Genomic DNA, 26,247 nt, shown 5'->3' with positions numbered 1-26,247 from the left:
TTCAGAAATTACAGCTGTAGCATGTCTGCAATACAGATGCCTGTTAAAATTGCAACATCTGAAACTGCCTTGAGGTTATACCTATGCAACCTAACGCCCTAAGCATGTTTACTTAAACTGACTTTGCAAACTACTTGTAATTGGACAACTAATTTCAAAATGGTGGACACAAACTTTTAGTTCTCCTTTTTTTCAGATGGAGTGCTTCAATGCAATTTGCAAAAAAAAATTATTTAAAATACTTATTAAATATTTATTGAAAATACTTGGATGGCAATAATCTGTTTTTAAGTTGAATGTCCTTTACATCAAAAGAACAGGAAGTTACAAAATGTCATTCTTTACTGGAAAATCATATTACAAAACCATCTCAGAAAAAGGGGGGGGCATGATCAGTAAAGTTCAGGAAAAAACTAGTATATATTCATATAAGAGCCCAATCCTATCCAACTTTCTAGCACCACTGCAGCAGCAATGCAGCCCTGAAGTAAGGGAACAAATGTTCCCATACCTTGAGAAGGCCTCTGTGACTGCCTCCACACCACAGGATGCAGTGCACACCCTATTGGTACAGCTGCACCAGCACTGAAAAATTGGATAGGATTTGGCCCTAAATCAGCAAGCAGATGTACCAAAATGGGCTTAAAATACATCGTTATCTCCAGAAATTATTGGGGTTTGCTGGCAGACAGACAACAAATTCCTGTGGCACACCTGTTGACTACTCATGGCACACCAATGTGCCATGGCACAGTGGTTGAAAATGTCTGTCCCATGACTATTTGTCCCATGACTATTCCAGAAACCTTTAGGGAGGGACTTTTCAAAAGTTTATTGGAAATCCAAGTATATACTGTTTACCATATATCTTGTATCTACACACTTGTTGACATTCTTGAAGAACTCCAAAAAATTCACATGAAGCAGAACTTCCTTTTGTGGAGGTCACACAGAGTCTTCCTCAGTAAGGCTTGTCCTTCTATAGGCTTAATAATTCTGTCTTCAGTGTTTCCACCAATTTGCCACTATTTGGCTAAAACAAGGCCCATACTTCCCTGACTCCCCTTTTAAAAACTGATGTTACACTGGCCACTTTCCAAAGTGTCCGGGAAGTAACAAGTTGCTTTCCATCCCGTCCTCTCTCTTTTATCAGAAGAGCAACAATTTCAGATTTGGATTACTTGAGAGTGTTTGGGTGTGTGAAATATCCACTCAGTGTCATGTTCATTTTGAAATTGTCAATAAACCCTCACATTTCATGTCTTGCCACTTCTTCTAGGACCATGTTAGTTATGATGCAGGGGATCTATGATCAGGATCCCCCAGTTTTTTATTTTAATTTTTTTTTCCCAAAGAGGGATAATAGCAGTCAGAAGAGGTACTATACGATTTCTCTGTGTTTTCTCCCATGGTGCAAACAGCTGGCGATGACATATTTGCCAGTTACTTTTGGGTTGGGAGGCCAGATGCAATGTGACAAACAACAGTAAAAGGCTCAGGCTGGATGGGTGGGCTTTTTCAAGTGTGGACAAGCATGCTTTGGAGCCTCCTACACCTGTTTGCTGTGTCGTGTTCCTAGTCTTGCTGTTGGGTGGCAGGAGTCCAGTGAGTCCCACCAGACACCATTGTGTAATGGAAGATCAGAAGATCATCAGGTGGATGATGTGGTGTTGACAGCTATTCCCTGTTTTGACAGCTGGTTGACAGCTCTGGGAAGGGCAGGGCTGTCTCCACAGCTGTAATCAATCAAGGCCAATGGAGACCTGGATGGACACCTGAGCTTCATTTGACCTTGATGGGACTTTGAATGAGCTAACCAGGTAGCTCACAGCTGAGCTGCATTTGGACTTAACAAGGGGCTGCAGGATAAAAGGCAGCTTCAGAAGGAGCAAAGAGCTAACCAGACAGAACCCTGACCCAGAGGGAACCAGACCAAGAGGGCTACCTGACCCAGACCTACAGGAGAAGGGGACTGCCAGGACTCTGCTGGAGGACACAGAAGAGAGGACTGCCAGGACCCTGCTGGAGGAGACACTGTGCTGGAGAGGACACTGCTAGAGAGGAGGGACTCTGCTTCAGAAGACTGGACTGTGCTTTGGAGATTGGATTGGACTTGGACTGGAGGCTTTGGACCTTTAACCACTGAATTAAGTGGAGTTTTGGGGAGGGAAAGCCTCTGGACAAGATGACTTGCAGGGAGTGTTTATAGCAATAAATTTGGTTAATTGCCCAAATAGATAAGGAGTTCTGTGTTCATTCCTTTGCACACCACAGCAGTTGTTCTAGAGATAAAGAGGGTGTTAATTAGCCAAAAAGCAGGCATTAGAAGGGAGTTGAGATACTTGGATGGGACAAATGGGCGTAGCTGGCAGGATAGGACAAATTGGGATAGGACACATTGGTTAAGAAACACTGGTCTATCCTGTTCATTGCAACTGAGCTTATTCATGTGGTTTTAAAACATTGTGAAGAGATTTGACACACACACACCTTTGACTTTGCCTTTCCAGCGTCCTTTTAACTAAGCTCCTCCTTTATTTTATTTTTTTAAAGAAACTTCCTTTTTTTGAAACTGTGACCACATTGAACTTTTGGTGCTACCTTGCTTGGATCAATAACACTATACTGTGGTCACATCTCCAAATCGATTGAAGACCACCTTGGCAAGAAGGCACAATTGCATCTGAGCCAAAGGAGGGACTTGATAGGATGGGGCAGTGGTTCTCACACATTTAGCACTGGGATCCACTCTTTTAGAATGAGAGTCTGTCAGGACCCACCAGAAGTGATGTCATCAAGCAGGAAAATTTTTAATAATCCTAGGCTGCAATCCTAACCACACTAACTCAGGAGTAAATCCCATTTTCTATCATTGAATATTGAATATAATATTGATATTACTACTATCATAGTAGCTTGTTAAAACTGCAGGTCTGTAACATTTCCCTTAAAGCAGTCACATACCATGGGAGCATCAAGTCTAATCTATTGAAAATAAAATATTGAAATGAATGGGACCCACCTGAAATTGGCTCACGACCCACCTAGTGGGTCTGGACCCACAGTTTGAGAAACACTGGTTCGATGGGGCTATAACAGAGCCCTCCTCTGCGTGGATACTCAGAACTCTCATTGGGGCTTACTCCTAGCTGGATGTGTATAGGACTGCAGCATCAGAGCCCAATCTTATGCATGTCTACTCAGAAGTAAGTCCCATTAAAGTCAATGGGGCTTACTCCCAAGAAAGTTTGGCTAGAATTGAGCTGTTAATGGCTTCTCACGTTCTCAGCCTAGGGAACTTGCTTTTGACCTTAGGTGACCACTAGAGAGGAGGCGCCTCTGGACTCCGGACTGACAGCCCAGTCTACTCAGAAGTAAATCCCACTGTAGTCAATGGGGCTTACTCCCAGGTAAGAGTGGCTAGGATTGCAGCCTGAGAGCCCAAGCCCATCCATGCCTACTCGGAAGTAAGTCCCATGATAGTCGATGAGACTGACTCTCCGGGAAGTGTGGCTAGGCTAGCTAGGGCTACAGCTGCTGCGAGGGAACGCCCTCCCGCCCCGCGCTCCCAGCCGGCTCCGCCCCGGCCGTCCCTCTGCCCTCCCGGCTCTCTCCCCTCCTCCGCCTGCCAGCTGCATCGCGGCGAGCAATGGCGAAGCTCGGGTGTCTCGCTGGGCGGCTGCGGCGCTGCTTGGGGGCGCTGCCCGGGGCCCCCGACCTAGCCTGCAGAGGAGCATCCAGCGCCGCAGAGGCCGCCCCGGCAGCCCACGGCGAGGAGCGGCTGAAGCGCCCGGAGGAGTTGCCGGGGCCCGGGCACGTCGGCTCCATCTACTGGCTCTTCCTGCGAGGCTACCTGCTGCACACGCACCGCCTGCAGGTGGGCTGCTCGCTGGGGAAGGGGAGCGGGGCCGGGCAGGTGGTCTCCGCTGGCCTCGCGGGGACCCAGGAGCCGGAGCTATTGCACCCTGGCCTGCTGGGGGAGCGACCCGGGGCCATGCAGGGAAGGAGCCTGCTTGTGCCTGCTGAAGAGGCTTCTGAGAAAGTTTATCTTCCTCTTCAGACTCGGATGGCTTTGTAATTATTGACGAGGGAGATGCACTCTGCACATGCTCAGATGCACTCTGATCTTGATTATGACACCCTGGGTCCAGTGGGGTGGGGTGGGGAGGCAGGTGAGGCAGTGCCTCCCCACCAGAGTCCTTTGAAAATCACTCAAGCGCTCCCAACCCACGCACTTTGGACCCAGGGTGTCATAATCAAGATCAGAGTGCATCTGAGCATGTGCAGAGTGCCTTTTCCTCATCAGTAATTACAATGAAGCTTTGCCTGCTTGTTGCTTTGCGCATGGGTTGGAGTGCTTGAGCCACCTCCAACAGTGGCAGTGGTGCTTTTTGAAGGACTTGGGTGGGGAAGCACTGCCTCACCTGTCTCCCCACTCACCATACATCCCTGCCTGGGTCCTAGGCTGAATCCCTGCATCCAGGGTTGCTGAGTTGACCTCTGGTTCAGATAAACTCCAAAACACTCAGGACCATGGAATCTGTGGCTGCTCTTGGCAGAATCTGGTAGACTGAAGACAAATGCAACAGAGGACAAAGGGGAACAGGCCTAACTCTGAATGTGTCAATAAACCTCCAGGGAACAGTGGAGGATGAATACCCTTTCTCCAGAAGCTACTGCCCAGGAAAAACTACAGTCCTTGATAGGAACTCTTAGGCAAGGAGGAACTGGCCTTGGGTGTTTCATGTTCCTGATCCCTTTACAAAACCTGCCTGTATTAGATGCTAAATAAGTATCAATTTGAGCATCTTTTTCCTGCTGCGTTTTTCCAAAGAAGGAAGTTTCTTTTGATCTGTGGTACTGTCTTCCATTCCTTTTGAACTGTCACTGTGACTCGGTTCACTCCACTACTTTAACATGTAATGTTTTTTGAACCCTGGATTCCCAGGGCTGGCTAGTGATAAAGTGGCTGTTTTGAGTGGGGGGGGGGGGAGTCAGATGGGCCAGGAGATATGGCGCACCTGCCCCTTGCCTTTAGTTCAAGCACCTCCTCCTCCTCACCATCCTGTTTGAAATAAGGGAAGAAGTGCCTTGAGCTCTGGCACCTAAGGAGGTGGAAAGGGATGGGCTCCACATCACTGCTTCTTGCCTCTCCTTGTCCACCTTGCTGCTCTCCTACGCAGCCAGATGGACAAGGGGGAGGAGGTGTCGGTGACAGCAATATCAGGAGTGGTGCTGAGGCATGTGCATGCATTAGCATGTAAGAGTTTTAGGGGGGAAGTGAGTGCATTCTTGTAGGGGCAGCAGATTTCTCAGACTGGTCCTGATGATGCCACAGTGGTCTCCTAGGACACAGTCCATTATCCATTTGAGAAAAAAAAAAAAAACAAGTGGAAAGTTGGGGAAGTTAAAGAATCCTAGATGGCCAAGCACTTCATGGGTCACCTTGCCTTAGGGCAAGAAAAACTAAACTGACCTGTGGGAGAGCAATGACAAAGAGCATGGAGTGCATGTTGCTTCAGACGCCCACAATCTTTATTGGGCTACATTATATGTAATCTTTATTGGGCTAATATCTCATTCCAGTGTCCTTTTTTTTTCCCTTAAAAAAAATTACTCAAAACTGTACTCCAAAAGCCATAGTAGGGGGATACCCTTTTTATGGCCAAATTTGTTTCTTCCCTCCATTGTTTTGCTTAACATTCAGTTTGAAGAAGACTCCTGTAAAATTCAGAATGTCTCTGATTACACTACATTCTGAATTTTACAGGGGTCTTCTTCAAACTGAATGTTAAGCAAAACAATGGAGAGAAGAGACAAATTTAAGCATGATGGAAGAGCTCCAAGGCCTGCAGTTTGTCTGAAAATAGAGTGCAGGAGACTTTTATGCAGACTCAATGTGACTAGCCTCTGTAAGGTGTGAGACAAAAGGCTGCTGGGCCAAAAAAGTAAGTGCGAGTATTCCTCCATTTTTTTGAAGAAGAAAAAAATCTAGCAGTTACACAGATCTTTAGGTAATCCAAGAGTTGAAAAGTGATCCAGTTGTTTAGAATGGAAGGCATTTCATCAGATGGAGGGCTTAAAATAGTTAAGGGGGCTAATAATTATGGGTCTTTTTTGTGGTAAAATGACTCTAAATATTGGAAAGAATCAAAAGAGGATCCCTCTATTTGGGGTAAAGTGCAAGGACTGTGATTGATCAAAGGAGGAAGCAGCATTTAGGAGTTAATTTTGATCACATGCTGGTGACCCTCTCAGCCAAAGAGCAACTTTTTGCTGCTTATACAGTTGGAAGAGGCAAGAAATTTCTCATGATCAAACACTAGTTTCTGTGACGAGACACCCTAGTCTAACAGTTCAAAGGGCTTGATTCTGTACTAACTGAAAAAAGAAGGAAGATAAGAGCAGCAGTTTTGTGTCAACATGGCTGAACCACATTGAACCCAACACTGAATTGGGAGTATTCCAGAAGTATCCAGGAAGGGAACAGGAAGGTTTAAATCCCTCCCTTGCTGGCTGGATCATGTTTTGTGCTGTGGTGGCAAAAGGTGGCAAAAGATATAGGTGGTTGCAAAAGGTATAGGAAGAAAAAAATCAACTAGCAGATATAGATTATGACAAAGGTCACTCTAGATATTCTCCATGGCATTTTGAAAAGCTTACCAAAGAATCTACAAGCCTCTGAATTGATGGGCTTGAATAACTGGCCCTCTGGGCATGTTTACTAGTTCCATGGACATTGGGTACCTGAGGAACTTCTATAAACCCAGCCAACAGTCATGTGCTTTACCTTGGAAAAGTTGCCAGTTTCCCAGCAAATAAAATCTGCTCAGCAATCCGATTGCCTCATCTGTGCTGGTACCTATGAATTGTTCTTGGACGCGAGACCAAAGCAGCTCAGATTGTTGTGAAGTAAACGGCTTTGTTTGGCGTGAGGAAACAGCTGACAGGAGTAAGAAGCGGTTTGGAGTAAGAAACAGCTCACAGGAAGAAAAAAATATCATGCTTGGACTTTGATCATGATGAACAAATGTTTGAAAAAGACCGTCTTCAGAGTTTCCTAGGTTGGGGGGGGGGAATTGTCAAGTGTCCACCCAGGCAAGTAGTTCACTATCTTTTGCCACCCATTCCTGGATTTGTGTAGTGACTTGAAGGGAATGTTACATTATTCATTAGCTCATCAATCATTATATATAAAAAGTTCATCTATCAATATTTATTAAAAAGTGCCAATGTATGTAAAGAGCAGTTCCCAATGGACTCGCTTTCATATAAGTTTAGAATGGGAGCATTAATGTGAAATCCACCCTTATTTTTCTTTCTCAGACCTAACATGTGGGCCAAAGCTGTCATTCCAAATGCTCTTTGCTCCTTCTGTGCCCTTGTTCTTCTGCTGAACTCTGCCACACTCTGACATGTCCAAGAAGCAGAACCCTAGATGAGGGTCAGTTTTGGAAGGATGAGGCTGCGGAGAAAAAAGCAGATTCAAGGCTCCATGGCTGTTCTTAAGTCCTGCAGGACAAAGTCAACAGCCTGAAATTGACAGGATTTTTAGAGGAGAACTCCTGTTGTTATGCCCTTCCCATAGGGGAATAATGGAAGCAAAACCATGAAAGGGGGTGCTTACTTATCTTGGAATAGTGTCTGAAAATAGTTGGAGAACACTAAGTTGAAGGTGCAACTGGTAATGAACCTGCCTCCGTGGTGCCCCAGGGTGCAGATTCATAACATGTCACCCTCCCGCACATTATGCTGCCCCCCTCAAGGAGACACTTATCCAAGCGCAGTGGATCCTTGCACGATGCTCTGCAGTGCTAAAAAAAAGCCTTCTGAGGCTTCTGATGTGCTCTCTTCAAGGGTTCTTCTGGTTTCTTCATGAAACTGGAAATACTCTTTAAGAGTGTGGTAGAAGCCTCAGAAGGTTTTTTGTGCACTGCGGAGCGCCATGCGGGGCTTTGCCCGCCTGCGGAACAGCTCTGAGAGGCCTGCAGGGTGGCGCAGTGAGTGAAGGCTGGAGTTTGAGGGCTCAGTGAGTGCGGCATCTAGCGCTTTTTCCCCCCAGGCCCACCACTGGGTGCAATTAATGTATAAGGAATTGTTAATAATTCTGGTTGGAAGCAGGCTATGTGCAGAGAGTAACACTGTGGACCTGATAGTTACAGTTGATGTGTCATCAGTAAAGTCAATAAGATAAAAAACAACATCATAGTGGCTTAGTTATTACTCAATGACCAACCTTGGCCCAGTTTATATCTACATTTGAACAGAAGCTTCATAGCCCAAGCAGGGAGAAAGTTTCTGTCTTTGCATTGTGCAACATGGGCTTTGCATACAAATAGTTATTTGAATGGTGCCTCTGATTATTCAAAATGCTTCACATGTATGGCTGTACAAAACTCTTAACTGCTAACCTGTAAGGTTAGTATTATCACCCTGTTGCAATTAGGGAGCTGAGGCTGAGAGGGACTGCCTTGTGTAAGGCCACCAAGGGCGTTTCTTGACAGACATGAGGTTTGAACCTGGCAAGACTTGATTCATAGCTTAGCTATAATGCTCCATCGGCTATCATCAAACTTTATGAGCATCTCAGTTTTTATTATTGGGAAGCAACAAGCTTCTCACTGTTGTAGAAGACTACAAAAGACTACAAAAAGGTCATGTGCCAAATGTTCAACATTATATGGAGTACAGAGCAGTGCTTCTGGTGAGTGGGATTGTTATGTCATAAATAGCTTGCTGTCTCTTCTTACTTTCCCTTTACCATGACAGTCCTTGCCCAGATAGATAATATCTGTGCTTGGTCTCCGCCATAAGACCAAGGGGCAAATCCCCAGTCCAGTGCAGTGGGAGAGTGGGAAGGAGGCTAAACAGGGCAAGGGAAAGACAGAACAAGGAGAGCATGGGGCAGGGTGGGCAGATCGAGCCCCAAACAGGAGCAGATTGGTGGCAGCGACATCAAATCCTAAGAACATAAGAACAGCCCTGCTGGATCAGGCCATAGGCCCATCTAGTCCAGCTTCCTGTATCTCACAGCAGCCCACCAAATGCCCCAGGGAGCACACCAGATAACAAGAGACCTGCATCCTGGTGCCCTCCCTTGCATTGGCATTCTGGCATAGCCCATTTCTAAAATCAGGAGGTTACACATACGCATCATGGCTTGTAACCTGTAATGGATTTTTCCTCCAGAAACTTGCCCAATCCCCTTTTAAAGGCGTCCAGGCCAGATGCCATCACCACATCCTGTGGCAAGGAGTTCCACAGACCAACCGCACGCTGAGCAAAGAAATATTTTCTTTTGTCTGTCCTAACCCTCCCAACACTCCATTTTAGTGGATGTCCCCTGGTTCTGGTATTATGTGAGAGTGTAAAGAGCATCTCTCTATCCACTTTATCCTTCCCATGCATAATTTTGTATGTCTCAATCATGTCCCCCCTCAGGCATCTCTTTTCTAGACTAAAGAGGCCCAAAGTCCTGATTCCCCTTCATGGATCAACTTGGACTTGTGCCAGCAAACAAACTGGTACAGGTTCAAGTTGATCCATAGTGGCTGCTATGGATTATTTCAGGGCAAGGAAACTAATGTTCATTTCTTCAAGGAGGCTTCCAGTGGCCAAAAATCCCCTGCAGGATACAGCTGAAGTTGCACTAATGCTGCTGCATCGCCATGCAAGGATTTAGTTAGGATTGGGTTGTCCAATATCAAATTCCTTGGACACCCACTCTGAATGTTGAGCAGAAGGGAACAAGTAGACAGCTGTTATGCCTCCTCTTGTTCCTTTGCAAAAGTTTTCTTGCTGCTTTAGAATTTGCTGTTTCAGGGATGGGCATGACAAGTGGCAAGCAGAAACCGGGAATTGCATAAGGAGAAGATGGAAGAGGAAGCTGTTGGAAACTGAGTGAACAGCTTGTGCCATCTCCTACCAAGGAAGGATATTAGGCAGACATTGCAGCTGTTTAGAAGCGATATTGTGGCTCTTGAGTTCTTGAGTATGTGTGACACTTCCCTGCCCAGTATTTGGACCAAATTATTCCCTATGGCATTAACTGTACAGTGTGCACAAATAAGCACATCCTCAGTCCTTGATTTCTTGGAGTGGCCAGATGTAATGGCTAATCCCACTGACCTTGTCTGTTTCAGGTCCTTTCCAAGAAGCTATATGGCCCCATCTGGAAATCCAAGTTTGGTTCTTATAATAACATTAATATTGGCAGCCCTGAAGTCCTAGAAGAGCTGCTGCGCCAGGAGGGGAAGTACCCCATTCGGAGTGACATGGCCCTCTGGAAGGAACACCGGGACAAGCGACATCTCCCCTATGGTCCATTCACTGAGTGAGTGCAAAGATGGTTGCCTCCCTTACTAGGCTGATGCTGCTACACAGGCATACCAAGGCAGTTTCTTATTGGTGCCATTCTGAGAAATGAGGGGGAGGCACAGATCAAGAACTGGTCTAGGCTGGAAGATATGCCCAACTTTGTGGATAATCTGTGCATTAAGAACATAAGAACAGCCCCACTGGATCAGGCCATAGGCCCATCTAGTCCAGCTTCCTGTATCTCACAGCAGCCCACCAAATGCCCCAGGGAGCACACCAGATAACAAGAGACCTCATCCTGGTGGCCTCCCTTGCATCTGGCATTCTGACATAACCCATTTCTAAAATCAGGAGGTTGCGCATACACATCATGGCTTGTACCCCGTAATGGATTTTTCCTCCAGAAACTTGTCCAATCCCCTTTTAAAGGCGTCCAGGCCAGTCGCCATCACCACATCCTGTGGCAAGGAGTTCCACATTGTAACAGTAAAAACAAAACATTTGTATAAATTATGCAAATGTGCAAACTGCTTATTTGCGTAATTTATTCTACTTCTTGTAGGCATCATTAAACCAATTAAGAAAAGCCAAGCAGGTTGCTGAAGGCCTGTTTCTTAACCTAACAGCCATCCCATGCTCACACCTTCTCTGAGATTTCCTTGTCCGCCAAATGGCCATGAGAACTCCTAAGAGACATTGCAGAGATAGGAGGTGAGTAAACAACCTGCTCATTCCGAATACATAAAACCACCTGACTGTGCCTCATGGGAAGTCAAACAGGAGATCCACATTTCTAGGCCCATTTGGGAGCAAGGAGAGGAAGACAGGGCAAGGCTAAGAACAGTGGCTATTGTAAGGTGGCAAAGCAATGCCTCCTCTGCCTGACTTGATTCCAAAGGATGTTCAGGGTTCTTCCTTGCCCCCCCACCCCCTCTTTCATTTTCAGGGACGGGGAGCGGTGGCACCGGCTGCGGCAGGTACTGAACAAGAGGATGCTGAAGCCAACAGAGGCTGTGCTGTATGCAGATGCCATCAATGAGGTGGTGTCTGATCTGATGGTGCGCCTGGAAGATGAGAGAGCAAAGAGCCCCTCGGGGGTAATGATCCCAGATATTGCCAGTGTGCTCTACCGATTCGCCCTGGAAGGTGTGTGGTCAGTTGTGAAGTAGTGCAGCAAATCCTTTTCCTTTCGATGATATGTTTTTGTTCTCGAGGTATGGTTTTTCAGGGTGTTGTTGATCAAGGTGTGGTTGGTGAAGATAGGCATCAAATGCCATCAAAAGATAGGCAGGTGCAGGTATGAGCCAAGCATGTGAGTAAGGTTTTGTGATTAAGGGAGGCTTCTTCCTAGCTATGCAGTTTCTTGGAAGAAGTCACTACAAAGCAAACAAAGGAAGAAGGATTCTGTTCCCAATCAGTGTTTGAATTATGGGGAAAAAGGTCGGGGGCCCTTGAAATCCACAATTCCCACACTCGGTGGTATAGCTGGCTCTTGTGCCGCCAAGGGCTGCCCCTTCGAATGCCACCTCCAACCCAGAAGTAATTGCGGTGACATGATGATTTCACTGCAATTGCTTCCAATCGCACCCCATGGGGAAAAAAACCCAAAGAATCGAGTGGCTGCGCTGAACGGTGCTCAGCTGCTCCAAGAGTGGCTGTGCGGGGGAAGATTCTCCTGCTCCCTCCTACCAGTCACTTGAGGAGCAGCTGAGCCCCTCTTGGAGAGGCTTCCCACTTCTTCCACTTTGGGGGAAAAAAGCAGAAGAAGCGGGCAGCCATGCAGGCAGGTTGCACAGTGAGATTAATCGCTATGCGGGATTGATCACAAAGGCCTGCCACCCAGGGGTGCAGTACTCCCTGCCCACTCAACCTTGCCACTGTTCTGATTCCTCCAACATTAACCAAATAGTGGCCTCCCTGTAACCTTGTAGAAGTTGTAGTTATGGGACCTGGCTGGGGCCTCTCTGGCTCTGCTGTAATTCAAACACTGCTGCCCCTGTAAGTCATACCTCCTCCACCCTGGGATATGGAGAAGGGAAACAGCAACCAATTGCTGCTGCAATCATGCAGAATCTTGACTGTAGCACTAGCATAACTTCTTCTTTTTTTTAATTACACCTCCAGTCTTGTACTCTCCCATTCATTGAGTCTAATGGAACTAAGCACAGGCAACTGTACAGGATTTAGTTTAAGACGCTTTGGTATTCCATTTTCATTTATAGACCCAAATTAGTTTGTTTGTTGTTGTTTTGTTAAAGATCAGAAAGGAAAGAAGCTTTTAAAAACACAAATGAATGTGTGAACTCCTAAAATGCTGAACAGTTTAAAACATGTACAGATTTTTAAAGCAAACAGGTTTGCAAAAGAAAACAATCAATTTCTTGATCTGCACATCCGTGCTGTTAGAGGGGAGGAAAGAGGGAAGAAGGGGCCATAGATCAGTGGTAGAGTACCTGCTTTGCATGCAGAAGGTCCCACATTCAATTCCTAGCATACCCAAGTAGGACTAAGAAAGACCTCTTCCTCTTCCTGCCAGTGTAGACTATGCTGAGCTAAGTGAACCAATGAGAATCGTCTGACTAAGGGCCCAATCCCATCCAAATTTCCAGCACGCAGTCATGCCATTGGGGCATGTGCTGCATCCTGAAGTTGGGGGGCAATCATGGAGGCCTCCTCAAAGTAAGGGAACACTTGTGCTCTTACCTCGGGGCTGCATTGTGGCTGCATCAGTGCTGGAAAGTAGGATAAGATTGGGCCATAAGACAGCAGGTGGATGGACAGGGCCTGGGATGGGGTTGGGACTAAGCAACCCCAGATCCTAACCCTCCCCGCCAGTGATTTTGCTGGTGTAGATCTAAGTAGCCCCACGGGACGGTTGGCGCACGACATGGGGTAAAGAGATGAATATCCCCTTAAAGTTGCACCATAGCAACCTCCTAACCTGTGTGGGATACAGTGCAGAGCAGTCCACTTGCCTGTTCCAGCACAAGTTAGAATTGGGTTGTCATTTATTTATACTTTTGCCCTGCCCTCCGAATGGTGTACTTGATTTTTGTTTTCCCTCAGTAAAGCTTTGAAGTAGGTTTCATTGGGTGATGGCAACTTGACCAAGGCAACCCAGTCAACAGGATGCCTGTGGAGAGATTTGAACTCCCCAGCTCAACAGTGTCTACTATCCCATATGAATTACTGTAGGCCACAGTCATAGGAACATAAGAAGAGCCCTGCTGAATCAGGGGCTCTTCTTCTGTTCTTATGACTGTAGCCTACGGTAAGGATTTATAGGGATTTGTCCTTTCACAGAAGGTTTAACCTTTCAAATAAAGGACGTGCTGACTGATGGATGGACCTCTGGAGAAAAATGTGAATTACGTAAATAATATTGCCTAGCTACCATAGGGGACAACATATATCCTCCCCCCTTCAGCACTGCTATCCATTCCACTACTTTCCCAACAATGCGGAACTGGCATATTTCACCCCAAACTCACAAGTACAACCTTCATGTCCCCTCCATTATAGCCCAACCAGTTTCCTCTTCCTATTGTATCTCAGTTTCATTTGTCCTTCTGCCACAGATACACAACTTGTGCTCAGTTCCCTATGCTTACACAAACACCACGTTATGATCTGTTCTGTTTTTCTCTTGGCTGCAGCTTTCTGCTTCTTTGGATACCATTTTGCATGGCTCCAAAGGCCCCTTGATTCAAATGTTACACCTGTGCTTTCTCCCTTCAGGCATCTCCTACATCCTCTTTGAGACTCGCATTGGCTGTCTGGAAAAGCAGATCCCTGCTGAGACTCAGCGCTTTATTGATGCTATTGGATATATGCTGAAGAATTCAGTCTTTGTCACTATTCTCCCTAAGTGGACCCGGGAAGTGCTGCCCTACTGGAACCGCTACTTACAGGGCTGGGACACGATCTTTGCCTTTGGTATGTGAATGGTGGGAACCAAGAGAGGGGCTACCACTTCATCTGGCTATTAGTCTGGTGTCATTTGAGGGAACTGGGCTATGTCTCTGCTCCTCTTTGAAAGCAGGAGGATTTGTAAGCGAGATCACAGTAAGTGGAGAATTCCAGGGTGCGTGGTGGATATCCAATCCCAGCGACAGGCCCAACGTTGTATTTCCATGGTAACAGATGATACCTCTCATTGCTCTAGGAAAAAAACTCATTGACCAGAAGATGGTGGAGTTAGAGAAGCTTATGGACCAGGGTCAGGCACCCTCAGGCTACCTAACCTACCTACTGTCCAGTGGGCAACTTAGCCCTGAAGAGTTATATGGCAGCATAGCTGAGCTTCTGCTAGCTGGTGTAGACACGGTAGGTTACTTTTCTTGGCCTTCCTGTTTGAGTGTCCATACTAAATAGGGTTACAGGAAGTAAACTGATCAGGTGGACGTGGCTAACCCTAGTCACAATAGAGAGCCCATTGCCTTACCAGGTAACCAGTATTATGCTGCTATTTATCATAAGGTTGTTGGAATGCCCATTAACTCACCCTATTACATGTGCTGGAAACATAACAGCACTATTCTGGATCAGATCAATATCTATAGACAACAGTCAGCACTGGGTGGTTTAGGAGACTTCAGTATCAATAGGTACAGAGGCGTCACTGGGGTTTGCGTCACCTGGTGTGAAAGCTCATTGCGTCAACCCCATGTTGGACTTTGTCCCACACCAGACCATGCAGAATAAATTACAATATCATATGCACAACCTAAATGCAGTGGCATCACTAGAGTTGGTGTCACCCTGCCATTGCTGCTGGATCCACCCCCTCCCACAGCCTCCTTGCTCCCATTCTTCCCCATCCCTGCCCAATTTCACACTGTTCCACCCTCACCCACTCCCTCCTGCTTCTTGCGCTGGCCTACCTGCTTCAGTGGGCAGCCAGTGCAGTAATGGCACACACAGGAAGGCTAAGGCCTTCCCACTGGCACTTTGGCAGCATATGCTGCTAGAGCAGGGGTGTCAAACATAAGGCCTGGGGGCCAGATGCGGCCCGCGGAAGCTTTTCATCTGGCCCTCGGCCTCTCAGCTACTGAGCAATGCTGAGGTGACACTGCTGAAAGGGTGGCCCACATGATAATTGAGTTCTCCCATATCTTGAAATTTGATCACGATTTGTGTATTTTCTCTCCTGTCATTAGCAGCTAATGAGTTCCTGCATGAGAACAGAGTGTTTATTTCTAATTTTGACCTGTTTAATGACATCACGCCCTGTGTAATGACATCACCTCCGGCCCTCAGCAGGCATCATGGATGCTTTTCAGCCCTCTGTATGACATGAGTTTGACACCCCTGTGCTAGAGCATGCTTTATGGTTGCCTTACAGCAGCCAGAATTGGTGGAACGCTTGTTCTGCCAGCAGGGCATCCAAATAGGATTGGGTTGTTGGTCTACATCAGTGATTTTCAACCACTTTGCTGTGGCATGGTCTGCAGGTGTGCCATGAGAGTTTGGGGCATGGTCATTGATTAGTGAGGCTATTGGGAGATCTGAGCCCCCCACTGATAGTGCAGTGTACCTTGTCAATTGTCCAAAAACTGATGATGCACCCTGACAATTTTAGTGTCGTGTCAGTGTGCTCTGAGATGAAAAAGGTTGGAAATCACTGGTCTATATTTTAAAAGGTTAAATTGAAATGGAGAAAGTAAAACAAAATGCTTGTATGGTATTTTTTATACAAAATGTTCCAAGCTGACAATGTTACCGATTGAGCCTTGCCTTTAGAAAACAAATTAAACAAGCCAGGACGTTCTGTCCTGTAAGATAAAGAATTTACAATGCTAGCCACATAATGTTGCAATTATTAGCAGTCCAGTAGGGCTCTGTCACTGCCGGCACTAGCATTCCAGCAGCTGTAGACAATTTATGGCCATCACAAATGGCATTCCTGAAGTGCACAGAGTCATGTACTTCTGGACCGCTGGAGTGGCCCTGTGCATGGTGGCAGGGAGAAGAAAGCCTCCTAACTCTGGGCGGAACAGGGCAGGGGGAGGGCGGAATGAGGCATGATGGGGGAAGCACTGGGCCATTTTGGAGGCAGGAGGGTGTGGCACTCAGCACAGGCAACATGCCCTGTATGCTGTCCCCTTCAGCGGCAGCTGACATGCCCCCTTTGTTTTAAAAGTTATTGATATAATTAATGATTTAAAGCTGCAAGCCTATGGGGGGGCCGTATCCACAGATTCACTTATCCGAGGATCGGGTCCACAGCCAGGCATTAATAACATCACTTCTGGTTTATGGAAAAATTGGAAGTGATTTTTTTCATTGTAAAGCTCAGTCTGAGTTTGGCAGAGGTTGCTTGGTTGACATCCACAGCCTCTGCTAGGCTCAGAGGACATTCTGGAGGTGAGGGGAGCAGAACTCTACTCGTCTCTGGAGGGTGGGGATAGGCATCCCCTTGGGATTCAGGTATCTGCAGGGGGTTCCAGAACGGAGGGCACACCTGTAGACACTTTCCTGAGAGTGAGTCCCATTGAATACAGTAGGACTTCCTTCTTAGTAAACAGACATAGGATTGGACAGTAAAAGACGTTAATAAAAAAAATTCTAACTCACTCGAAAGCCTTACCAACACATTTTTAATTCTTTGGCAGAAACATGCAAATGTTGCAAAATAGGAAACTACTCATAATAACATTTTTTTGTGAGATTTGATGTCTGCAGCTAGTTACTGGGTCATTTCAATGAGGACTACAGGTGGTCCTTTCTATCCACATCTCTGTTAATTGCTTCTCCACAGTTACAAATCCAATTTATTGAAGAATAATATGTAAAAGTTTCTCATACTTACAAAACCTCTTGGATGAGAACCTGGAGGCTTCACAGATTTTCAAAATTACTGCCCTGTCCAGTTTTGTTGCCCATAACTCATACCACACAGCTGCATCTCTCACTGTATATCCCATTCCCATACTGCCACCCTCCAATTCTTTTGTACACCACACCACTTCCCCCTCTTAAACCTCACCCAACCTCCACCCAATCAAGTTCAAGTTTAACACATCCTACATCATGTATAGCCTATGCAGCATTTTTCTTAAAAGGTTTTAGAATAGAAATAATTTGCATGTCCTAGATGCATTTAAAAGGGGATTGGACAGATATCTAAAAGAAAAGTCCATCACAAGTCACAAGCTGTGATGGGCATGTACAAGTTCCTGGTTTCGAAGTAGGGTACCTCAGAATGCTATGTGCAGGGGAGTGGCATCAGGATGCAGGTATCTTGTTGTCTTGGGTGCTCCCTGGGGTATCTGGTGGTCCACTGTGAGACTCGGGAAGCTGGACTAGATGAGCCTTTGGCCTGATCCAGCAAAGCTCTTCTTATGCTCTTATGAAATTGTTTTTGAAATTATAAATGCTTTAATATTTCAAAGCAATAATTGGAGGGGTGTTTCAACTCTTCCAATCCTAATTGGACACTATCCCTTATTTTTTATTTTAAAGAATCCCCAACAACAGTGGATCACTAAGCAAACCAAATTTTTGTCCCCATTGCTCTTGGATAACAAGGACCCCCATGCCACCTGTTGCATCCGTAAATTCCTTCCAGAATCCTGCTCACGTATTGTATGTGATCCAGAGGTGCCACCTTCACCATCTTGCTTTGCCTTTTCAGACATCCAATACGCTCTCATGGGCCATGTATCACCTAGCCAGGGACCCAGAGATCCAAGAGGCCTTATACCAGGAGGTGGTTGGCGTGGTGCCCAAAGACCGGATCCCGGAAGCCAAGGACCTCACCAGGATGCCACTGCTTAAGGCAGTAATCAAGGAAACTCTCAGGTAAGAGCCCCTGTCATTGTCCAAAGGAACCAAATACCATCCTGAACCCCAAACAAAGAGTGGAGTGCCTTGTGGGACTTCCCTTGTGGGACTGCCCACTTTTGAGAAACTGTTTCATCCATTTCCATGTGTGCTTTTGTGTTTCTGTTCCCAAAGAGGCCCCTCTCCATGTGTTTATCACGTGACACATTGTCCCCCTCCATGAATGTTTTCCTTATAGGCTTTACCCTGTGGTCCCCACCAATGCCCGTGTCATTGCAAAGGACGATGTGGTTGTTGGAGGGTACAAGTTTCCTAAAGATGTAAGTACAAATGTGTTCCTGATGTTACACCTCAGGCCTGTGTGTCTGTCCTGGATTCAGCAGCTTGAAATGGGTGTGAGTTAAATGGGAGTCACTGGATTCATCACATAGACAGCCCATGCCAGGAAAACAGCTGAGCAGAGCAACATTAAGCAATATGATGGGTTGCCTGTGGTATTAATACTCCGCTTTTTAGCCAAGAGAGACTCCCAAAGCAGCTTTCAACTGAAATCTGTACAAAGATCTATTAGGAACAACTGGGGCAGCATGGTGGTTACCTTTGGTCCCTAGCAAATGATGCTGTCTGTGGATTCTAGGCCCTTCCCTCCAGAAGGAGCGGCTGGTGGACACTGGCTAGCTGATGATGAAGATGCCAGCCACAGAAGCAGCCTTTCCATAGAGATAGATCAGGGCCGCATGTCAGAACTGAGTTGCTTTGCCTAAGCTGGAATAGTGGAGGTGCACTTTTGAGTCCCTGCAGCAAGACAGCATGAATACAGAGCTAAGCTTTCCTGATGCAGCTGTCACTAAGCACCACCTCAGTTTTGTCTTGGAGAACCTGTGGTCAAAGGGGAAAGCATTCATCACCCTGGCTCTGAAGCCTCTTCCTAACTATCTGTCTTTCCCGCTGGTTCAGACTCTCTTTGTGTTGGCCCACTACGCGCTCTCCCATGATGAGAGTAACTTCCCAGATCCAGAGCGCTTCCTACCACGTCGCTGGCTGCGTGATCAAAGAGACTCGCCCCCCCACCCCTTCAGCTCCATCCCCTTTGGCTACGGGGTGCGTGCCTGTGTAGGGCGTCGTATTGCTGAGCTGGAGATGCATTTGGCACTTGCCAGGGTGAGTTACTCCGATGTGTTGGCTGAAGCTCTGAGATAGCCTGCTTTGGGTCACCCCTTTGCAGCAGAATCCCACCCTGAAATTCCAAACTCCCATTTCCTCTGGGCTGGGACATGAGGTCAGGCAGAAGCCAGTTCTCTGCCCACAGAAAATTCAGTGAGTCACATACTTTTTGCAGCTTTTCACATGCTGGAAATTATTCCTTCGTACCAAGTCAGGGCACATATGCAACCAAAGATGGAAGGCTGGGAAGTGTGAAACTCTGGCTACATATCGCCCCAGTCACACATTATATTCAAAATGCATGCAATTCATGTGCAGTGCACAAAGGGCGGCCCACTGATAATGTGGATGGAAAGTTTCACACTGAACAGCAAGTTTGGGGGGGGTGGCAAAATGAGGAGAGGGGCCCTGTACCCTACGTTTTCCAGCTCCCTTCCTCAGCCCATTACTGACAGGCATTCCAGTCCATGAACTGAAAGAGGATCTGGGCAGCGGTGCTGCTGGAGGAAGAAGGTGGAGGTAAACCCTGTCCCAGCTGTCTCTGCCTCTCCAGCCCTCTGTCTCCAACACTATCTCCTTGCCCCTGTTTCTCCTGGACCCTGGCTGCTCAAGAAAGCAGCCAAGTGGGCCAGGAGATTGTGGAGCCCTCCCCTCCCTTTATCTTTGGCTTCAGCTGCACTGGGCAAAGCCTCCTTGCTCTACTGGAGGCTTCCTTGAAATAGCCCAGAAAAGCAGAGCATGTTGGGAGTCCAGCATGCTCTGCTGTCCTAGGACATTTCAAACAGAACTTGGGCGAGTAAGGAGGCTGCGCCCAGGGCAGCCAATATGCCTAAAGGAGTGCAGACAATCTGTGCTCTGCAGTTTTGAGGAATCCAGTTCTTGTGTTGGCTTTTAAAATCAGTGGATGTGTAGTCACTCCCAAGAAATTGTGTTTGTAGTACAACATGTAGCCCTAGCTGCATGATGTCATGGCTTGCTGCTCTCTGCCCCAAATCTGCAGCCCCAAAGTAGTGAGTTATGGTTCTTCCCTGGCCAGGAGATCAAACTGGCCAGGGAAGAGCATAACTGTGATGTACTTTATGGGGAAGGAAAAAAATTATGTGGAAAGGAGCTTTGCAGCTGTTCAACTGAGAGAAGAATTCTGTGGAAATGCCCTGGGGGGTGCAAGATCCCTTCCTTTTCCTTTGATGGCTAAAAGAGTTTTACTAGTATGGCAGCTGGGGAGAGGTATGTCATGGGGGTTTGGGAAAGAACAGAAGAAAAACCAAGGTCGTTACAGTTGTGGGAGTGTCTGCTGATAGCATGATTCTCTTACATGGGGAGAATCAAAACCATGGAGTTCCGTCCCAATGAGACGTTCAAATTCTCTCTGGGTTTTTTCCAGCTCATTCGGATATTCTTAATCAGACCAGATCCACAATGCACAGAGGTGAAGCCCCTTGCCCGCATTGTGCTTGTGCCTGACCGGCCCATTAACTTGGAGTTCCTTGACAGACAGACAATGCTTTAACGAAAAGGACCTTGGACTGCACTCCACCTTCATCCAGATAGCCTGCAAAGATCTGAAGCACAGGCCTTAGAACATGATTGTGCACTAGCTTGACAGCTAAAGGATCAGCATTGCTCTTCACCTAGAATCTCTATGAGCCACTGACATAAGTTGCTTACCATCAGTTTTCTTCCAGGAGGCCTTGCAAAGCTAAGCACCTGTTAAACATTCTGTTTTTGCTTCAAGCTTCTGGTCATAGTGGATACAGATTAGCCCTTGCAAACCGACCAGACTTCTGCTCCCTTCCCATTTTAGGGTTATTTCCTGCTCAAGAATGAAAGTTGCAGCAGCTCAGTTGCTATTGAAATCCTCAAAGTGTGTTACAACTGTGATTTTCAGTTTTTTCATCTCACGGCACACTGACAAGGCACTACGTCAGTTTTTTGATGATTGACAAGGCACACCGCGCTGCCACTGGGGGACTCGCATCCCCCAATAGCCCTACTAATACATGACCCTCTTCCAAATTCCTGGGGCACACCTGCGGACCATTTGCAGCATTGCTGTGTTCTGTGGCACAGTGGTTGATGGTAGCTGCTTATAATATGTGGTCTACTTCATTGAGTGAGTTCACGTGTCTGATACATTTGCACATCTAGGATTGCCACTTTGCCCAGAATAACATCAAGTGGATGATTGGCAAAGATTAATCTCAGGGCATTTTGGACTGCCATAGAGCTCTTTCCTATTACCTACCCTAGTAGTAGGTTTCCCTAGGGCTGGGCCCTACCCTAGTACTAGGTTTCCCTCCACCACTTTTCAATCACCAGGTTCCACATTGTGACATCACTAAGCTCATTTACCACATGGCTGTGGTAAATTTCTAATAGAATGTTATGCTTTCAGCGTTGGAAGTACAGATTTTGAGAATTTTCATGTGAAAATTTGAATGAGAAAGCCCCCCCTCCCCCAAATTATTTTGGCACGAAGTGTAATGTACTGTGGGAATTTCCAGACGGGAACAAGGTGTACCCCAACTGCCTTATTTGCACAATAGTTCCAGGACCCCCATTTCAGGAATATTATGATATCCCTCTTATCAGTAGAGTCATGCTGCAACCCTCTTTCTTTAAAAAAGCAACCTGGCTTCAGAGATGTCTCACTATAAGAGAGGGAGAGCCAAAGAATCTCCAAAGAATTCATATAAATAAAGTAAAACATTAATAAAATGACTATGCAATTCATTTCAGAGAGAGAGAGAGTGCTCTCTGTGTGTGTCTGTGTGTTGCTTTGGACATGGAGGATGAATAAGAGAGAATAATGGATTTAATCCTTGCATCTGGTACAGATACAAACAGCCCAATCCTATGTAACTCCCTGAGTGGTGATGCAGCTGTGCTGAGAGGGCGTGCACTGTATCCTGTGGGCCCTAGAAGCCTTCTTAGGAAGTGAGAACAAATGTTCCTTTGCCCCAGGGTAAGCCTGCACCAGTCCACTGAGACAACTCAGACCTATGCCAGCAAAGTTGTTGGTATAAATCCACATGGACCCTGGTCTAAGGATTCAGGCCAGGAGAAAGATAGGATATCGATGGCACTACTACCTCTGATAACGACCCCTATCTGCCCCAATCCACCTTCCCCTCCACCCCCTTTTTGCCCTGTTCATCTCCACCCTGTTCCACCCCTCCCCACTTCCCACCCCCTATGCTGACTTACCAGCACTGATGGGGGTCCTCTGGAATGTAGACCCAGCCACTCATCACTTCTGCCGGTGGCCAGGCCATGTTGAATGGCGTGTCGTATTTTGTGACAGCCATAAAGGGGATTATGCTGCCAGAACACTTGTCCCACCAGTATAAGCCCTAAAAGGATTGGACAACCTACTCAGAAACACACAGATTCTGTTTCTGCAAAGAAAAAAGAAATTGGGGGGGGGGGTTTGAAGGCACTAAGCTGGGAAAGAAATAAAAAGTTCATGCATGGAAAAGAAACTGTAGAATATTTAAAATATATCTTAGGTGTACGAAGGAAAAATAGTTTTCTTTTTTGCTCTCCTTTTGCTTTCTTTTTGTTTTTTGCTTGTTTGTTTTGGAACTATGATTGTGTGTGTGTGTGTGTGTGTGAGAGAGAGAGAGAGAGAGAGATACTAGTGAGGCATGGAAATCTTTTGCCCAGAAAGATCTGATTTTCCTATGATGGTTGTGAGAGTAAGCCTATGGAGATGCCTGTATGTTTTCCTTTCTGAGATTAATATCAGTTTGTGGGGAAAGAAGGCACTTGCATCAGGGAATCAGTGCAGGGGCAAAGGGTTAAATTCCCTTTATCTCCATACACTATGGCCCCAATCTAATTCTCCCGCTGTCTTTTTAAACCAGAAAAAAAAAAAAATTATGGGGAGTTCCAGTCCCAGAACATCTGCAAATAATCTAATCTGGCCCCAAATAGTAAAGGAAGTGGACTCTGCATCAGTTGCCACCTTTCCAATCAGCCTCCACAGCTTTGCCTTCAGCAACAGCTTGATCATTCTACAGGAAGTAACAGGTGAAGCTCTGTAGGGCATGAGATAAAACATTAGATTTGCTCAGGTCCAAGCACACTTCAAGTCACAGCAGCAAGGATCAGTTGAGACATTGGTGACCCTCTTCTCTATGTCTTCAAATGCACCTTTAGGTTAATGTTTATCTGTTATAACAAATGGGAAAAGGAGTCTTGTAGCACTTTAAGAGCTAACCCATAGTTTGTGGCATAAGCCTTCATGGACTGTAGCCATCAAATGCACTAAGGATTATTCCCCATTTGGCAGAGTAAATTCACAGGGATAGTAAAAAAAACCTTATGACCAGAAGACCCAAAAGGCCATGAAATGCAAGAAGTGCAGCCTGTGATGAGCTGATCTTGCATGTGTTTGAGCATTACCTAGAAATGTCACAGACGGTTGCTCTCACACTCCCTGGTCTGTTGGCCCAGTTGATAGTGTGCTCCAGTCTATGTAAGTTTATAACAAAATCAATCTGTTAAAGAGCCACAAAACGCACACTTTTCAGTTACTGCCTCAGGCTGTCCCGTTACTTGAAAACAGGTTCTGGAACTGAGCCCTGCCATAAATTAAGGTAAGCCCTGCACACAGGGTTCCCAGACTTGGGGCAGCAAGGCCTCTCTCCTGGTGCCTTCCTTAGCACAGCATTCCTCATTAGCCTGGCACAGGCACTCATACCCACTGTCCTCCATTGGATTTGCTCTGCTCCTATTGAGGCAGTTTTGCAGCTGAAAGGGTAGCCCAAAACGAAAGTTGCATGGGGCATACAGGATTGGCCTATGCAGCAATCTCTCCTGAAGGCACAATCCTAGAAGTGAGGGAGACTGCACAGGATTAGGTAGCATTATTATCCCACTTTCAGTCATACAATAGTCCTGCAAGGTTGGTTGTTAGCATTCCCATTTTACTGATGAGGCTTGGAAGTGACCCTGTCCAAATGGCTTCAAGCTAGTTCTCCAGAGACCAGCCAAGTTACTTCATCATAACAACTTTCAAATATAGGGGGCCTCCTTTGCATATGTTAGCATTGTCACGGCAGGAGGGGGAGAAAGGTTCATCACACAGGCAGGAACGGGAAGGCTTAGGCAGTAAATACCTCCCTTGGTGTTCCCCTAAACTAACTTGAGAAGCAATGGAAAGACAGACATCTAAGAAGAGGATGTGGTGAGTCTAAGTTCAAAGGCGTTTAACCAAACTGGTAAATGAATGAGGTAATGGATCATTGATGCAGGATGAATTCAGACTGCTGAATTTGAGTTGGGGAGGCCTACATGCAAAATTACTTCCTTCTCAGTCACAAAGCTCTTTGCTCATGGAGTTAGTAAAACTGGTTGACCCCAAGGTATGCCTGAGACCCTTGGTGGAAAGAAGGGATTTCATGAAAGTGTTTTAAAGTTACATCTGTTACATCCTTCTTTGTAGGAGCTCAAGGTCAAATATACCCCAATTTAGCCTCACAACAATCCTGTGAGGTAGGCATAGCTGAGAAATAGCAGTGGGCCAAAGGTTATCCAGGGATTTGAACTCAGGCTTTTAAAATCTTGGTTCAACACCCTAATCACTTTACCACACTGGTTCTCAATTTATCAAATCATTGTGCAAAGGATGTTTGGAAGAAAGAAGATAAGGCCTTCTAAGGCCTCTACTTAATTCCCAGATTCATGAATAACTTGACAGGGCCACCCTCTGCTCAGATGCACTCACATATCATTGCTGGGGGCCAGGCAGGCTTGTGTATAGGGTTGCTAACCTCCCCTCCCCACTTCTCTGCTTGTAATAGGATTGGAAGTAACTCAACCACTGAAGCTGTAAAAAAAGCATAGGAGCACTACCAGGGAGGAAAGTCTGGCAATGGTATTTGTCCCATGATAAAGCACTTAGTCTAGGCGACAGGATAATGGTCTACTTTTTCTGGAGGGAGGTGCCAGGAGGGGGGTTGCCACAATGCTGCAGAGCACTAAATATTGCCTATGGATTAGATTTAGGTTTCTCACTTGATTTTTCTGTAATGCTCCTGTCAACCCAATCCTAGCCATGTCTACTCAGAAGAAAATCCCAGTATAGTCAATAGGGCTTACTCCCAGGCAAGTGTGGCTAGGATTGCAGCCTGTGCCTTTAACAGCAACATGGTAGAAAGAAATGGAAGAGGTACAACTTTGATGTAAAGTAGTGAGAGCTGCAAAAGTTCAATTTTTTTGTCTTAAATACATCTACTGAAAGCAGAATTCGGAATTGTGATGAAATGGAGATTGCCCTGTCCTGTAGAACAGGGTGGTCTAATTGTTCCAAAGCAGGGGGTGGCAGGACACTGCCTTGTGGCAAAATCCCAGGGTTCTGACATTGCAAAATGAGTGTGTACAGGAATCCCAGAATGGAGAGGTGTGCTTGTGCTTACTCCTCGGAAGTAATGGGATTGGAAGCTTTTGGCACGCATGTTGGGTCCAGGGTGGCCAGATCTTATCACTGCAAAAGAGGACCAGACACCCCAAAATGTAGGACATCCAAGAAAAAGTAGGGCATGCAAATAATGACACTAATATGTGGATTTCATGTGGTTAATGTAAACACTAGATTACTTATTAAATTTAAAACTATATTACATAGAGTTTATTACATATAATTTATTGCAGAAAGGCTCTGTGCTGCCTGCTCACAGGAAAAAGGAGGACATTTAAGTTCTTTTCCAGATCAGAAGGCTGAAAAAGAGGATCTGTCCTGGGAAAAGAGGATGTCTGGTCGAAGAGGATATGCCCTGCCTAGCACTATTTGAAGAATCCGGTTTAGCTCCTTCTTTGCAGAAACTGAACCATTTTTTAAAAGAGGAAAGGTTAGGATGTGGACTGCACATACCTAAGAACTAAGCAGTGAAAATCAAGAGAACAGCATAGTTCCAGAGTAGTGGGCAGGGCTTTCTGAAATGCCCCGCCCCTTGCCTAATATAGGCTGGCCTGATG

The 26,247-nt window shown here is 46.2% G+C and overlaps 1 protein-coding gene across 1 annotated transcript; it reads left to right on the top strand.

The window, feature by feature from the left end:
* Window positions 1–3,610: 3,610 nt before the first annotated feature.
* LOC136655238 (sterol 26-hydroxylase, mitochondrial-like) lies at window positions 3,611–21,969 on the top strand. The gene is made up of 9 exons (XM_066631524.1): window positions 3,611–3,877; window positions 10,143–10,333; window positions 11,264–11,463; window positions 14,056–14,253; window positions 14,483–14,643; window positions 17,954–18,120; window positions 18,341–18,422; window positions 19,060–19,263; window positions 20,651–21,969. The coding sequence occupies exons 1-9, from the start codon at window positions 3,650–3,652 to the stop codon at window positions 20,774–20,776; spliced, it is 1,557 nt and encodes a 518-aa protein (XP_066487621.1). The 5' UTR covers window positions 3,611–3,649; the 3' UTR covers window positions 20,777–21,969.
* Window positions 21,970–26,247: the final 4,278 nt, after the last annotated feature.

This window comes from Tiliqua scincoides, chromosome 1, assembly GCF_035046505.1.
Source record: "Tiliqua scincoides isolate rTilSci1 chromosome 1, rTilSci1.hap2, whole genome shotgun sequence".
In the NCBI taxonomy this organism is placed as follows: Eukaryota; Metazoa; Chordata; class Lepidosauria; order Squamata; family Scincidae; genus Tiliqua; species Tiliqua scincoides.
The sequence above is the reverse complement of the archived record's forward strand: the minus strand, read 5'-3'. Positions and strand labels throughout refer to the sequence as shown.